This window comes from Callospermophilus lateralis, chromosome 2, assembly GCF_048772815.1.
Source record: "Callospermophilus lateralis isolate mCalLat2 chromosome 2, mCalLat2.hap1, whole genome shotgun sequence".
Classification (NCBI taxonomy): domain Eukaryota; kingdom Metazoa; phylum Chordata; class Mammalia; order Rodentia; family Sciuridae; genus Callospermophilus; species Callospermophilus lateralis.
Window position 1 is genome coordinate 103,889,302 of NC_135306.1, and position 14,255 is coordinate 103,903,556.

Sequence of the window (14,255 nt, forward strand, 5' to 3'; positions counted from 1 at the left end):
TTTCTCTTCCACACTTCCTAAGGCATAACAACTGTATATTCTCACCTCCTACCTCCTCAGCATATCATCCAACTTCTCACCCCTGGTTCTTTATCTACCATCAGAAACTGTAAACCCTTTTACAAATCTACTGAGTATATCATAGATAATAACTGAATTCATCATTTCTGTACTTTGGGAACAAACTATAAATGTTATATTAGCAAACATTTGTTTTTAGGATGTATATTGTTTGTATTGGGATCTGATAACACTGTTCTCTATCGCAAAAAAGAGGTATTGGATTCCTATAGGTGTACAATAAGCCTATAGTTTAAAATTGGCAATGCCTAGGATGCACAATGCTAGAAGGAAAGACACACAAGCAATATAGAAAGACAAGAGAAGAAAATGTCCCAAACTAATCAAGATGCCACATCATTAGGTTCCATGGCCAGCACAGCAGAAGATATAACAGAGAAGGAATCAGGATGTACATAATTAAAATGTTCTATTAATTAACGTGTGATATAAGAGAGCAAATACAGATGCAAAGGATCCTTTTGACAAAGAGCAACATAAACACAGGAAGCAAAAGATTACTTCAATAGTGAGATAGAAATTAAAAAAAAACAGAAATCATTGAAATGAAAGAAATAATAAACCAAATTAAAAGGTCAATTGGAAGCATTATCAACAGATTAGACCATTTGGAAGACAGCACCTCAGACAATGAAGACAAAATATATAATCCAGAAAAGAATATAGACCACACAATGAAAATGTTAAGAAACCATGAGCAGAACATACAAGAAATATGAGATAGCATTAAAAGATCAAATTTAAGAGTCACTGGAATATAGAAAGAAATAGAGTTCCAGACCAAAGGAACAAGTGATCTATACAATGAAATAATATCACAAAATTTTCCAAACATAAAGAATGAGTTGGAAAACAAAATTCAAGGGGCTCACAGGATGCCAAGTGTATAAAATCACAACAGATCCACACCAAGGAACATTTAATGGGAAAGCCTAAAATACATAATAAGGAGAGAATATTAAAAGTGATGCAAGAAAGGGATCAGATTACATATATAGGAAACTGATTGGAATATGTGCAGATTTTACAAACCATACCCTGAAAGTTAGAAGGTCTTGGAGTAATATTTATCAAGCTCTGAAAGAAAATGGATGCAAACCAAGAATCTTATATCCAACAAAATTAAGCTTCCGATTTGATGATGAGATTAAAACCTTCCATGATAAACAGAAGCTAAAAGATTTTACAACTGAAAACCCTGCACTTCAAAACATCCTCAGCAAAATATTCCATGAAGAGAAATTGAAAAACAACAATGGAAACCAGCAAAGGAAGGTATTACACTAAAGGAAAAAATGAATCAAAGGACAAACCAAGTCAAGTTAAATACCAAAAATAAACAAAAATGGCTGGAAATACAAATTATATCTCAATAATAACCCTGAATGTGAATGGCCTAAACTCACCAATCAAAAGACAGAGACTCGCAGATTGGATTAAAAAACCCAAACACTGAATATTATGCTGCCTGCAAGAGACTCATGTCATAGGAAAAGACATCCACAGATTCAAGGTAAAAGGCTGGGAAAAATCACACCACTAACATGGACTGCAGAAGCAAACAGGGGTTTCTATCCTCATATAAAATAAAGTACAATTCAAGCCAAAGTTAATCAAAAGGAATAAAGAAGGATTTTTCATACTGCTTAGTGGAATAATTCATCAATAAGGCATAACAATAATAAATTTATATGCCCCAATCAATGGAGCATCTATGTTCATCAAACATACTCTTCTTAGGTTCAAGAGTCAAACAGACCACAATACAATAATTCTGGGTGACTATAACACATCTATTTCACCACTGGATAATTCAGCCAAACAAAAGCTGAACAAAAAAAACTATGGATTTCAATAATATAATGAATAACTGACATATATAGAATATTTTATCCTTCAATGAGAGAATACACTTTCTTCTCAGCAATACATGGATTCTTCTCTAAAATAGGTCATATATTATGCCACAAAACTACTCTTAGCAAATACAAAAAATTAGAGATACTACCCTGAATTTTATCAGATCATAATAGAATAAAATTGGAAATAAATGATAAAATAAAAATAAAAACTAATCAACACCTGAAGATTAAATCATATTATGCTACTGAATAAAGAAGGGGTTGCAGAAGACATAAAGAAAAATATTAAGAAATTTTCAGAGGTGAATGAGAACATAGACACAACTTATTGAATCTCTGGGAAACTAGGAAGGCAGTTCTAAGAGGAAAGTTCATTGCATGGAGTTAATTCATTGAAAAAAATAAAAAGTCAACAAATAAGAACAAATCAAAACCAAAAGCAGCAGAAGACAGGATATAATTAAGATAAGAGCTGAAATGAATGATATTGAAACAAAATAAACAATTGAAAAAATTGACAAAATGAAAAAATTTGAAGAGAAGGAGAGAGGAAACTGAACTTACTAAAATGCATGATGAAAAAAGAAATATATCACAACAGACACAACAGAAAAACAAACAGAAAATAATTAGAAATTATTTTGAAAACTTGTACTTCAATGAAATAGAAAATATCAAAGGCATTGACAAGTTTCTAGAGTTATATGATTTGTCCAAATTGAATCAGGATGATATACACAATTTAGACTGATTAATATCAAGTGACAAAATAAAAGACGCCATCAGAAGCCTACTAAACAAGAAAATTCAAGATGGATACACAGCCAAGTTTTACAAGACCTTTAAAGAAGAACTAATACCAATACTTTTCAAATTGTTTTAGGAAATAGAAAAGGAGGAAGCAATTCCAAACCCAATCTATGAGGCCAGTATCACTCTGATTCCAAAACCAGTCAAAGACACATCAAAAAGCAAAACTTCAGACCAATCTCTAATGAACATAGATGCAAAACTACAATAAAATTCTGGAAAATCAAATACAAAAACACATCAAAAAGATAGTGCAACATGATCAAGTGGGGTTCATCCCAGGGATGCAAGTTTGATTCAACATACAGAAATCAATAAATGCAATTCACACATTAATAAACTTAGAGATAAGCTTAAAGATAAGAACCATATGATCATTTCAGTAGATGCAGAAAAAAGCATTTGACAAAAAAACAGCACCCCTTCATGATTAAAACACTCAAAAAACTAGGGATAACAGGAACATATCTCAACATTGTAAAACCTATCTATGCTAAGCCCCAGGCCAACATCATTCTAAATAGAGAAAAAAATGAAGGCATTCCCTTTAAAAGCTGGGACAAGAAAGAGATTCCCTCTTTCACCACTTCTATATAGCATTGTTCTTGAAACACTGGCCAGAGCACTCAGACAGATGAAAAAAATAAATAAAATAAAGGGATACAGATAGGAAAAGAAGAACTCAAATTAGCACTATTTGCCAACAATATGATTCTACACCTAGAAGACCAAAAATCTCCACCAGAAAACTTCTCGAACCAGTTAACTAATTTAGCAAAGTAGCAGGATACAAAATCAACACCCATAAATCAAAGGCATTTCTGCATATTGGTGACAAATTCTCTGAAAGGAAAACTTCCCCATTTACAATAGTCTCAAAGTAAAATAAAATAATTGGGAATCAATCTTACAAAAGAGGCGAAAGACCTCTGCAATGAAAACTACAGAACACTAAAGAAAGAAATTAAAGAATATCTTAGAAGATGAAAAGATTTCCCTTGTTCTTGGATAAGCAGAATTAATATTGTCCACACGGCCACACTATCAAAAGCACTATACAGATTTAATGCAATTCAAATCAGAATCCCAATGACATTCTTCATATAAACAGAAGAAGCAGTCTTGATATTCATTTGAAAAAATAAGAGACCCAGAATAGCCAAAGCAATCCTTAGCAAGAAGAGTGAAGCAGGTGACCTCACTATACCAGAACTTAAACTATACTGTAGAGCAATAGTAACAAAAACAGCATGGTATTGGCACCAAAATAGACTGGTAGACCAATGGTACAGATACAGGATACAAAGAATAACCCACATAATTACAGTTATCTTATATTAGACAAAGGCACCAAAAACATACATAAAAATATACATTAAAAAATACATAAAAAATAGCCACTTCAACAAATGGTGCTGGAGAACTGAAAATCCATATGCAACAAAATGAAATTTAATCCCTATCTCTCACTATGCCCAAAATTCAACTCAATGTGGATCCAGGACCTAGTAATTAAACCAGAGACCCTGTGTCAAATACAAGAAAAAGTAGGCCCTGATCTCCATCATATTGGATTAGGCCCCTACTTCTTTATAAGACTCCTATAGCACAAGAATTAAAATCAAGGATTAATAAATGGGATGGATTCAAACTAAAAGGCTTCTTTTCAGCAAAAGAAACAATCTGTGAGGTGAATAGAGAGTCTAGAGATTGGGAGCAAATTTTTTTCCACTTGCACATCAGACAGAGCACTAATATCTGAGGTATATAAAGAACTCAAAAAACTACACACCAAAATAACAAATGACCCAATTAATAAATGGACCAAGGAACTGAACAGACACTTCTTAGAGGTGATATACAATCAATCAGCAAATATATAAAAAATTATAAACATCTCTAGCTATTAGAGAAACTACTACTAAAATTCATCTAACTTCAATCAGAATGGCAGCTATTAAGAATACAAGCAACAATAAGTGGTGGCAAGGATGTGGGAAAAAAGGCACACTCACACATTACTGGTGGGACTGCAAACTGGTCCACCCAGTATGGAAAGCAATATGGAGATTCCTTGGAAAACTTGGAATGGAATCACCTATCCCTTAAAATGGCCTCAGCTATCCCACTCCTTGGTCTATATCTAAAGGACTTAAAAACAGCATTCTACAGGGACACAGTCACATCAATGTTCATTGCCGCACAATCCACAATAGCTAAACTGTGGAACCAACCTAGATGCCTGTCAGTAGATTAATGGATAAAGAAAAAGTGGTATTTATGCACAATGGAATATTATTCAGAAATTAAAGAGAAGAAAATCATGATATTTGCAGATAAACAAATGGAGTTGAAGAATATAATGCTAAGTGAAATAAGCCAATTTCATAAAAACCAAATGCTGAATGTTCTCTCTGAAATAGGGAGGCTGATACATAGTGTGGTTGGGAGAGGGATCATGTGAAGATTAGATGAACTCTAGATAGGGCAAAGGGGAGGGAGGAGAAGGGAGAGGCAAGGGGTGTAAAAAAGATGGTGGAATGAGATAGACATCATTTCCCTAAGTACATGTATGAAGACATGAATGGTGGGAATATACTTTGATTCAAACAGAGATATGAAAAAACATGCTCTGTATGTGTAATGTGAATTGTAATGCATTCTGCTGTCATATATAACAAATTAGAATACAAAAAAAATTTAAAAGGCAATGGTAATAGTTATAAAATCTTAGACATTAAAATTAAAATCAATTACTTCTACTTTAGCAGTTGTAGTGCTGGCTTGTTAGATATTTAAAACTAAAGCTAGAAAAAGAAAAGGGCCAAGAAAGAAAATAGCCAATATTTGACACTTCCTCTCTGAGATGTGCTCAAACCCATGGAACAAGAGAACCTCTAAGGGCTATGCAACTCTGGGACACATGACCTCCCAAACAGGGGGATCAATGGGACCATGGAGAACAAGAAGCCAACCAGTGAACATGCTGGAAAGAAAGAAAATGTCCTTGGTGCTTCCAAGGGAAGCCACATGTGGTCAGGAAGACCTTGACCTATCCTGGCATATGGCACTTGAGAACCTAAGAAGCTGCTCCTAACTTACCAAGAGTAACACTTTGGTGAATGTCATCTGATTTTAATAGTGTATAGGAACAAGATCAATTTACCAACTTTGTCTTAATTAACTGACAGGAAAATTATAACTAAAGCACAATCATATATATACATTTTAAAAGGAAAGACATTAGTTCTTTTAATGTAACTTGAGATATATGTTTGTGTCAGCCACACAAAAAGTAAGTAAAACTGGAGGATATAAAGAAGGGTTCTTAGACAGGAGTGCCTGATAACTCTCAAAAGACTATCAGAGTTAAAGTTTTTTTTGTGTGTGTGTGTGTGGTTGTTGTTGTTGCTCTGTGTGTTTCTTGAGTCAATTTAAGACTAATATTCATAATTTCCTCTATAGGCAGACTGAGTCTGTGTTTGCTAGAATGATTATGTAACCCTCAGTGACAGAAATAAAGGGGTCCCTGCTCAACACAGAGGTAATTCCAATAGAAAGTATTTTGCAAACATCAGATGGCATTAGTAGCTTAATTACATCTTATGGGGAAATTTGTGGCATTGTAAAAACTAAATGTTGTGTATATTTTTTCTAACAACTCTGCTAATGTTTCTAAAGCCTTAACTAGCATACTGATTCCACCTGGAGCATTAATGAGTTACCATCTTTAGGGTTTCCAGTCACCAGCCAATATTATTAATTGCTTCATGCTAATTGTTTCTTAAGATTATGATTTGCTGTCTTATTGTTTATATTCTTATAAAACTACTGCTTTGTGTACCCCTCTTTCAGTCACACATGCAATACCACCATGGATATCTGAACTGTTCGGATGCTAACTACCCTTAACTCTACATGCCCCTCCTGATGGAGAATAAGAACTTTGAGTTTCCTTTCCCTAGATGTCACCCTTCTTCCGCAGGAAGTAGTCAGAATGAGTAAACATCCAAATACCCCAAAAGAATTTAGGGGCCCAAATTCCTTGAGGGGGAATGTAAAGGGACAAATAGGTGAGGATGTTGGGAACAACAAGTTAAAAGGAACCCAATGTAATGAATTCCTATATGTTTTCTTTAGCCAAAAAACAACCCTACCTGTCTTAGGGGACAGAATATGTCACATTCATCAACAAAAGGAGGCAGTGGGTGAAGGTCTAGTAGTCAGTGTAGATGAAGAATAATGGGAGTTGAGAGAGGGTGATGACTCATTATCACTGGTTATCAAACAGACAGGACAATGGGTTGCAAACAGCTAACCTGTGGGATTACACTTCCCAGTTCAATAGGTTGCTAAAGATTACCCCTGTACATGTTCTCCTTCCTGCTCTTAGGCTGGGATGCAGAGAAAAAAAGTGAAGGTGGGGCTGGGCGCACACCTGTAATCCCAGCAGCTCAGGTGGCTTGCTCAGGAGGGTGAGGCAAGAGGATCATGAGTTCAAAGCCAGCATCAGCAAAAGTGAGGTGGTAATCAACACAGTGAGACTCTGACTCTAAATAAAATACAATCTAGAGCTGGGCATATGGCTCAGTGGTTGAGTGCCCTGAGTTCAATCCCTGCTACCACCCACCAAAAAAAGAGAACCAAGGGTTCTGATGTCTGTTAAAGAGCAAGACATGTCCACTACCATGGACACCCAGCTTTGGGACCCCTTCTGTTTGGAGAAATCTATTGCTATCTCTTTCTCAAATAAAATGTGCTTTCTACACTTGTCTTGGTATTTCTCAAGTGTTCAATCTTCACAACCAGTGGAACTTGTTTCTGATATCCAAGACTGGTGTCACTATTATAATTTCCTTATTAGACATAATCTCATCACTTTTTATGTTCATTAGTATTCCTTTATATAGTTCTATATACTTTGTAAAAATTAGAGATTATATTTTATATATTCCAAATAGATAAAGCTATTTTATTTTTATTTTTTATTTATTTTTATGTGTTGCTGATAATCCAACCCAGGACCCCACACATGCTAGACATGCAATCTACCTCTGAGCCACAACCCCAGCCCTGAAACCATTTATTTTAGATTACAATTTCAGAAATACTTGCTGAGACACTTACTTAAGAAGGCCAAGTTCATAAACTATTGATAATAACAAAGAATAATGATCATATGTATTTATTTCCTGATTTAATATAAATGAATTGTGCCTGAAAAGACTCATGATCCAAACATAAAATGTGAGCAATATTTTACATTTTGAGGACTTTGAAGAACTTTTTCAAATATTTGGAGGTTCCAGGTTACTCAGGGTAGATGGATTCTGGGGTTTCCCAGTGGGGTGCTGTCTTCAATGTGTCTGATGCTGTGAATCCAGTCCTATCCTTGGCACCTTTCTTATACATAATCAAGTTCAAGCAAACAATCTCATGCCTTCAGGACATCCATTGTTATAGAATTACTTCCTTACTAAATCTGTACAAATTATAAATTTTTGCTAAAGAATAATACTCTTTCAGAAACTTTTATTTCCAAGGAGTTTACTTAGGGCCACTTTGACATCCTTATTCCTCAGGCTGTAAATCAGAGGGTTTAGCATGGGAACAATAATAGTGTAAATCACAGAGGACACTTTCACTTGCTCCATGGAGCTGACTGATGATGGCTGCAGGTACATGAATGCTAGAGAACCAAAGAAGAGAGCGACAGCTGAGACATGGGAGCTGCAGGTGCTGAAGGCTTTGGCTCTGCCCTCAGTGGAGCGAATGTGCAGGATGCTGGCTATGATGAAGATGTAGGAGCTAAGGATGGACAGGCTGGGGAAAATGATATTAAATGCACTTGAGGACATACCTACTACCACATTTATAAATGTACTGGAGCAAGAGAGCTCTAGTAGAGGAAAAAAATCACAAAAGTAATGGTTTATTATATTATCCTTACAGAAAAGCACTCTTAGCATGCCTGTTGTGAGAGCTATGGAACCAATCAAGCTCATGCTATATACCCCAAATACCAACCATAAACAGACTTGATTAGACATGGTAATATTGTAAAGCAAGGGGTTACAGATGGCAACATATCGGTCATATGCCATTGCAGACAACATGTGACACTCTGCAATTGTAAAAAAAATAAAAAAGTAGAATTGAGTCATGCATTCAGGGTAGGAGATGATGTTTTTCTCCATCACAAAATTTACCAGCATTTTGGGGACAATCACAGTCGATTGAGAGAGATCAATGAAGGAGAGACTGCTGAGGAGATAGTACATAGGGGTGTGCAGGTGAGAGCTGAGTCCAATCAGTGTGATCATGCCCAGGTTCCCCACCACTGTGAGCACATAGACTCCTAGAAAGAGGAGGAAGAGGGGCACCTGGAGTTCTGGTTTGTCTGTTAATCCAGCAAGGATGAACTCAGTTACTACAGAATAATTTCCTTCTGCCATTATCTTCTGAGAGTTCTAAATAGGAATAGAAAAAAAAAATAATAGTTATTTACTGTCTGATCACACAATGATGTGTATAAGAGAGAATTCAATGGTTTTTAGACAGGTATTTCCTTTGCTTTTCAACCCTCAATTATGTCAGCTGTCAATGATGTTGGTATTACAGGAATATGTGACATGTCAATAAATATCTATGTGTGTTATGTGCTTTAAAATGTGTAATTGGTAGGACCCAGGCTGTGAACACACAAGGAACTGTTTTGGTAACTTTGTGTTTTCTGAATATTTTCCATTCTTTGTGTAATACTCTCCAGTCCTCTGAAGAGCAAATTCTTAGTTTTTTTATGTGAAAAATAACAATAACATTTAAAGAAAAACACACTGAGATCGCATGTAATGATGGAAAACTGAAGCCTTTCTTTCTAATGAACAAAGCAACATTGCCCTTCCCTGAACTTTTATTCAACACCATACTACAGGTCAGGTTAGGACAATCATAAAAAAAAAATGTATCATAAATTAATATTGTAAAGCAAGAAATAACACTATCATACTTATAAAATGCATAATTTTATATATAGAAAATTCCACAAGAAATCTACCAAGATAACTGCTGGAACTAAATAAAAAGTGAAGCAAGGTGGTGGAATAGCCTATCAGCCAAATAACTCAGTTATATTTCTACACACTTGAACCGAGCAATCAAAAATCTTTTTGAAATAGCAATAACAATAAAATTTTAAAAAATAAGAATAAACTAAAAAGTCAAATGCAATGCATTTCACTTAAAATTAAAAGATAGTTTTGAATTTAAAAAATCTCCATAAATGTAAAAACATCCAATTTCATTAATCAAGTGACTCGACTTGTGAAAACATCAGTACTACCCAGATGGATCTGCAAATTCAGTGTCATGCCCAGCCCTGTTTTTTATGGGCATTGGTAGGCTGTTGTATTCAGCTTTGTTACTACTGTGATTAAAAGACCTGACAAGAAAGTTTCAGAGAAGGAAAAGTATCTGGGGGCTCACAGCTTTAGAGGTCTCAGTCCATAGACAGCCAGCTCCATTCCTCAGGGCTTGAGGTGAGGCTGAACATCATAGTGCATGAGTGTGATGGAGAGAAGCAGCTCAAGACATGAAGATCCAGAAGCAGAGAGACTGAACTCAAAAATACAAAATATATTCAGAAAGGCACACCCCCAAAAGCCACCTCTAGCCACACCTACCTGCCTTCACTTGCCACTCAGGGGATTGATTCTCTTAATGGAGGCTCTCATAACCCAATCATTTCACTTCCAATTGTTATTGCATTATCTCACACATGAGCTTTCAGGGACACCTACTATCTAAACTGTAACCCAGGCTGATAATAAAATCCTTACAAAAATACAAGGATTCAGAATATCAAATCAAAAAAAAAAAATGTTGAAAGAGAAGAACAAGTTGGAGGGCTCACATTTTGCTATTTGAACGCTTATTACCAAGTTAGATGGTGTGATTTTTGTCTCAAATATAGACATTGAGGTCCAGGGAATAGAATTGACAATCCAGAAATAAACACACATCTCTGATCAATTGAATTGTTATAGGGATTTCATGCCAATTCAGTGGGGAAAATATTCTTTTGTATTCTTTTGTGCAAATGGTACTAGAATAATAATTACACGTAAAAGATATAATTTGGGCCGGGGAATGCAGCTCCTTGGTAAAACACAGGCTTAGCACCATAAAGTCCTGGGTTCAATCATTAGTATTGCAAAAAATAATTAAATGAAATAAAAATTAATTTTGACTTTTTAAAAATCACACTATCCACAATAAATCAACTACAAAATGCTCTTAGAACATAAAAATTAATTTTTGAAAAAGACTGAATCCTTGTAACCTAAATTTTAATGATGGTTTCTTAGAGAAACCATCATTTCCCAAACCAGAGACCACCATAGAAAAAAATAGTAAGTTGGACACCATAAAAATGTAAAACAAACGTCTTTAAAAGAACAGTATCCACCTAACTTATACTTCAGGTATGTGTAATATAGCAAAATATACCCTACTGTCATGTGTATCTAAAAGAGCAAATAAAGAAATTATAGTCCAAAAACATAATTCTAAAAGCAAAGGAACCATTCATAAAATAATGTATTTAATCTTTATAGATGAAAAAGAGAGAAATAAACTTCATCTTCATATAAATTTTCAGTTATATGCTTAATGAAAGTCACATGTTACTTTCCTTGAAAAAAATATCCATAGTAATTCTATAATAACACACAATAATGGAAAGCAGTTTCAAATAATAGTAGTTTTGCTGGATACTAGTAATAGCAGGGAAGTATTTGTGGTCAGTATACATCTATGTATGATATTCCAAAGTGTATAAATGCATCCTACGGTCATGTATAACAAATTAAAACAAATTTAAAACTTTTTTTAAGGAACTCTAACAATTTAACAATGAAAAGGACAAATGGCCCAGTTGGAAATATGTGAGAGGATTCCAATAAAGATTCTTCTGTTTGAGATATACAAATGACCAATAAACCCCTGAAAATATCTTAGTCATCATTCATCATTTATTAAGGAAATTAAAACATACCCATAATGAGAAAACATTTCACATCTATCAGAAAGTCTATAACCAACAAGGCAGATAAGTATAAGGGTAGACAAGAATGTGACAGCATTGGAACCCTCATCAATTGCTGGTGGGACTGTACAATATACAAATTTTTAGACAAAGAGTTTATCAGTTCTTCAAATTATGAAGCATAGGATTACCTCATAGCCCAGCAATTTCACGGCTGAGTGGATACCAGAATTCAAAAAACATATACACTAAAGTTTGCATGTGGATGATCAGAGTAATTGTACTTTTAAGAGCCAAAAGATTAGAAGCATCCACATGTGCTTCCACTGAGGAATGAACAAGCAGAATGAGGGATGCCCATATGTTAGAGCATTATTCTTCGATAAAATAGAATGAAGAACTAAGATATGTCAAATTATGAACGAACCTGAAACATGTTAAGTGAAAAACCAGACACCATACATTATATTATTCTATTTATAGGATGGGTACACAACAGAAAAATACATACAGAAAACAAGTTTAGAGTCTAGTGGAGACTGTGGGAAGGGAGATATTAGGGTGTGACTCCTCATGGGGATAGGGCTTTATTTTGGGTGCTGATGAAAACATTCTACATTAGAACACAGTGATGGTTGTAGACTTCATTAACATGCTAAAAAAACTAAGATGCATACATAGAAATATAAATTATACAATGTTATAATTTAAAAATGTATTATAAAATTAAAACAAGAAAATAATAACACCATTTAGCCAGGTGCTTAGGCCTGTAATCCCAGCAGCTTGGGTAGCTAAGGCAGGGGGATGGCAAATTCAAAGTCAGCCTCAGCAACTTAGCAAGGTCTTAAGCAACTTAGCAAGGCCCTGTCTCTAAATAAAAAAAATAAATAAATAAAAATGGGCTGGGGATGTGACTTAATGTTTAAATACCCCAGGGTTCTGTTCCTGGTAACAAATTAACATCATCATCATCACCACCACCATCATGGACACAAAACATTCCATCACAATGTACTGATGAACGTCACCCTATAAATCTCCTCATCTAGTTTAGGTCTGGTATATTCTGTACTTGTGTAAAATCTGTTCATTATACTTTTCTCCAAAATAATATGGTAATTTTTTTCCACATATGAAAAAATGTCCTAGTTGGCCTCAAAAATGGTAATGATCTTTTACTATCATGGGAATTTTTTTCCCCAATACATCATGAAGGAAAATGTAGGCATTTCAAACTGCTATTAAAAACTGATAGATATAATGCAGACACATACTCAATTTAAAATGTTCTTTCTATGTCTTCATCAGAGAAAAATATCATCAAATGGTAAAATAAATAAAAATAATTATAGAAGACTGAATTACAGTACCTAGAAGGATTGTCAGAAAATCTCCAACAGATTTGAGTAGGGACCTAGCAATTTGCTTCTTGGCACCTGCTTTCTTCTGACTCTCCACAGGCCAACGCTTGCAGAGGACAACTATCCCTAATTCTGGACCAATTTTATACTTTACTAGAAAAGCTGAAGCATGTCTCCAGTAGAATTGTTAACTCACGACCAAGCCAAAATGTTGCTGATATTGTACACGCAGACCTGGGAGATTCCTACTTACCTCTTATAAAAGCTGTTATTTATTTCAGCACATCTCTCTATTTTACCTCTATTCCCAAAGCTGAACTTCCATAGTGCTATGGTTTGAATGTGTCCTCCAGAGTTCATGCATTGCAAACTTGATCCTCAGTGCAACAGTATTGAGAACTGGGACCTTAAGAAGAGATTAAGTCATGAGGTGACTGGATTAGTGGTGTTCTGAGAATGGGCTAATCATCAGAGGTGTGGGTTCCTAATATAAGAACTAGTTTGCCCCCTTTCCTGTGTCTCATGTGTGTCCTCTTTTGACCTTGATTATTCTACCATAGGATGCAGCAAGAAGGCCCTCATCAGATGCATCCTTTGACCTTAAACTTACTATACTTACTAGTATAGTATAGTAAGACAAATAAATTTCCGTTCATTATACATAATCCAGTGAGTGGTACTTTGCTACAGAAACACAAAACAAACAAAGAAACATATTCTCCCATAGTTCCTACTCTTTACAATTTTCTAGCTGATGACTTTTTCTTTGTCTTTGGCCTCTCACAAGGCTTTCCCATGAAATACCAATCTCCATCACAGAAGCTCCATTATTATCTATTGCTCAGTCATTGTAACTCTGCCAAAATGCTTGGGACTCTGACCCATTTCATGTGACCAGCTCCCTCTGAAGTCTGAATCTGACGCATGCTCTTCATTCCTATTGCTTCCTATTCTGATTTTCTAACAGTACCTCTATGCTTCAATGTCTTAAAACTTTCTGGAGATTTTCTATCAACCTACCCTGCAAGAGTAATCTTAGCTTCCATTTGTATGATGCATCTTCAAGATGAATGAATCAGAAGCCAAATACCA

General features: G+C 35.0%; 1 protein-coding gene across 1 annotated transcript; it reads right to left on the bottom strand.

The window, feature by feature from the left end:
* Nucleotides 1-8,275: 8,275 nt before the first annotated feature.
* On the bottom strand, nucleotides 8,276-9,208 carry LOC143391084 (olfactory receptor 8G50-like). The gene has a single exon (XM_076843648.2). The coding sequence runs from the start codon at nucleotides 9,206-9,208 to the stop codon at nucleotides 8,276-8,278; it is 933 nt and encodes a 310-aa protein (XP_076699763.1).
* Nucleotides 9,209-14,255: the final 5,047 nt, after the last annotated feature.

Bases quoted from the DNA above. Each gene is read 5' to 3' on its own strand.
- LOC143391084 (XM_076843648.2), bottom strand. From the start codon at position 9,208: ATGGCAGAAGGAAATTATTCTGTAGTAACTGAGTTCATCCTTGCTGGA.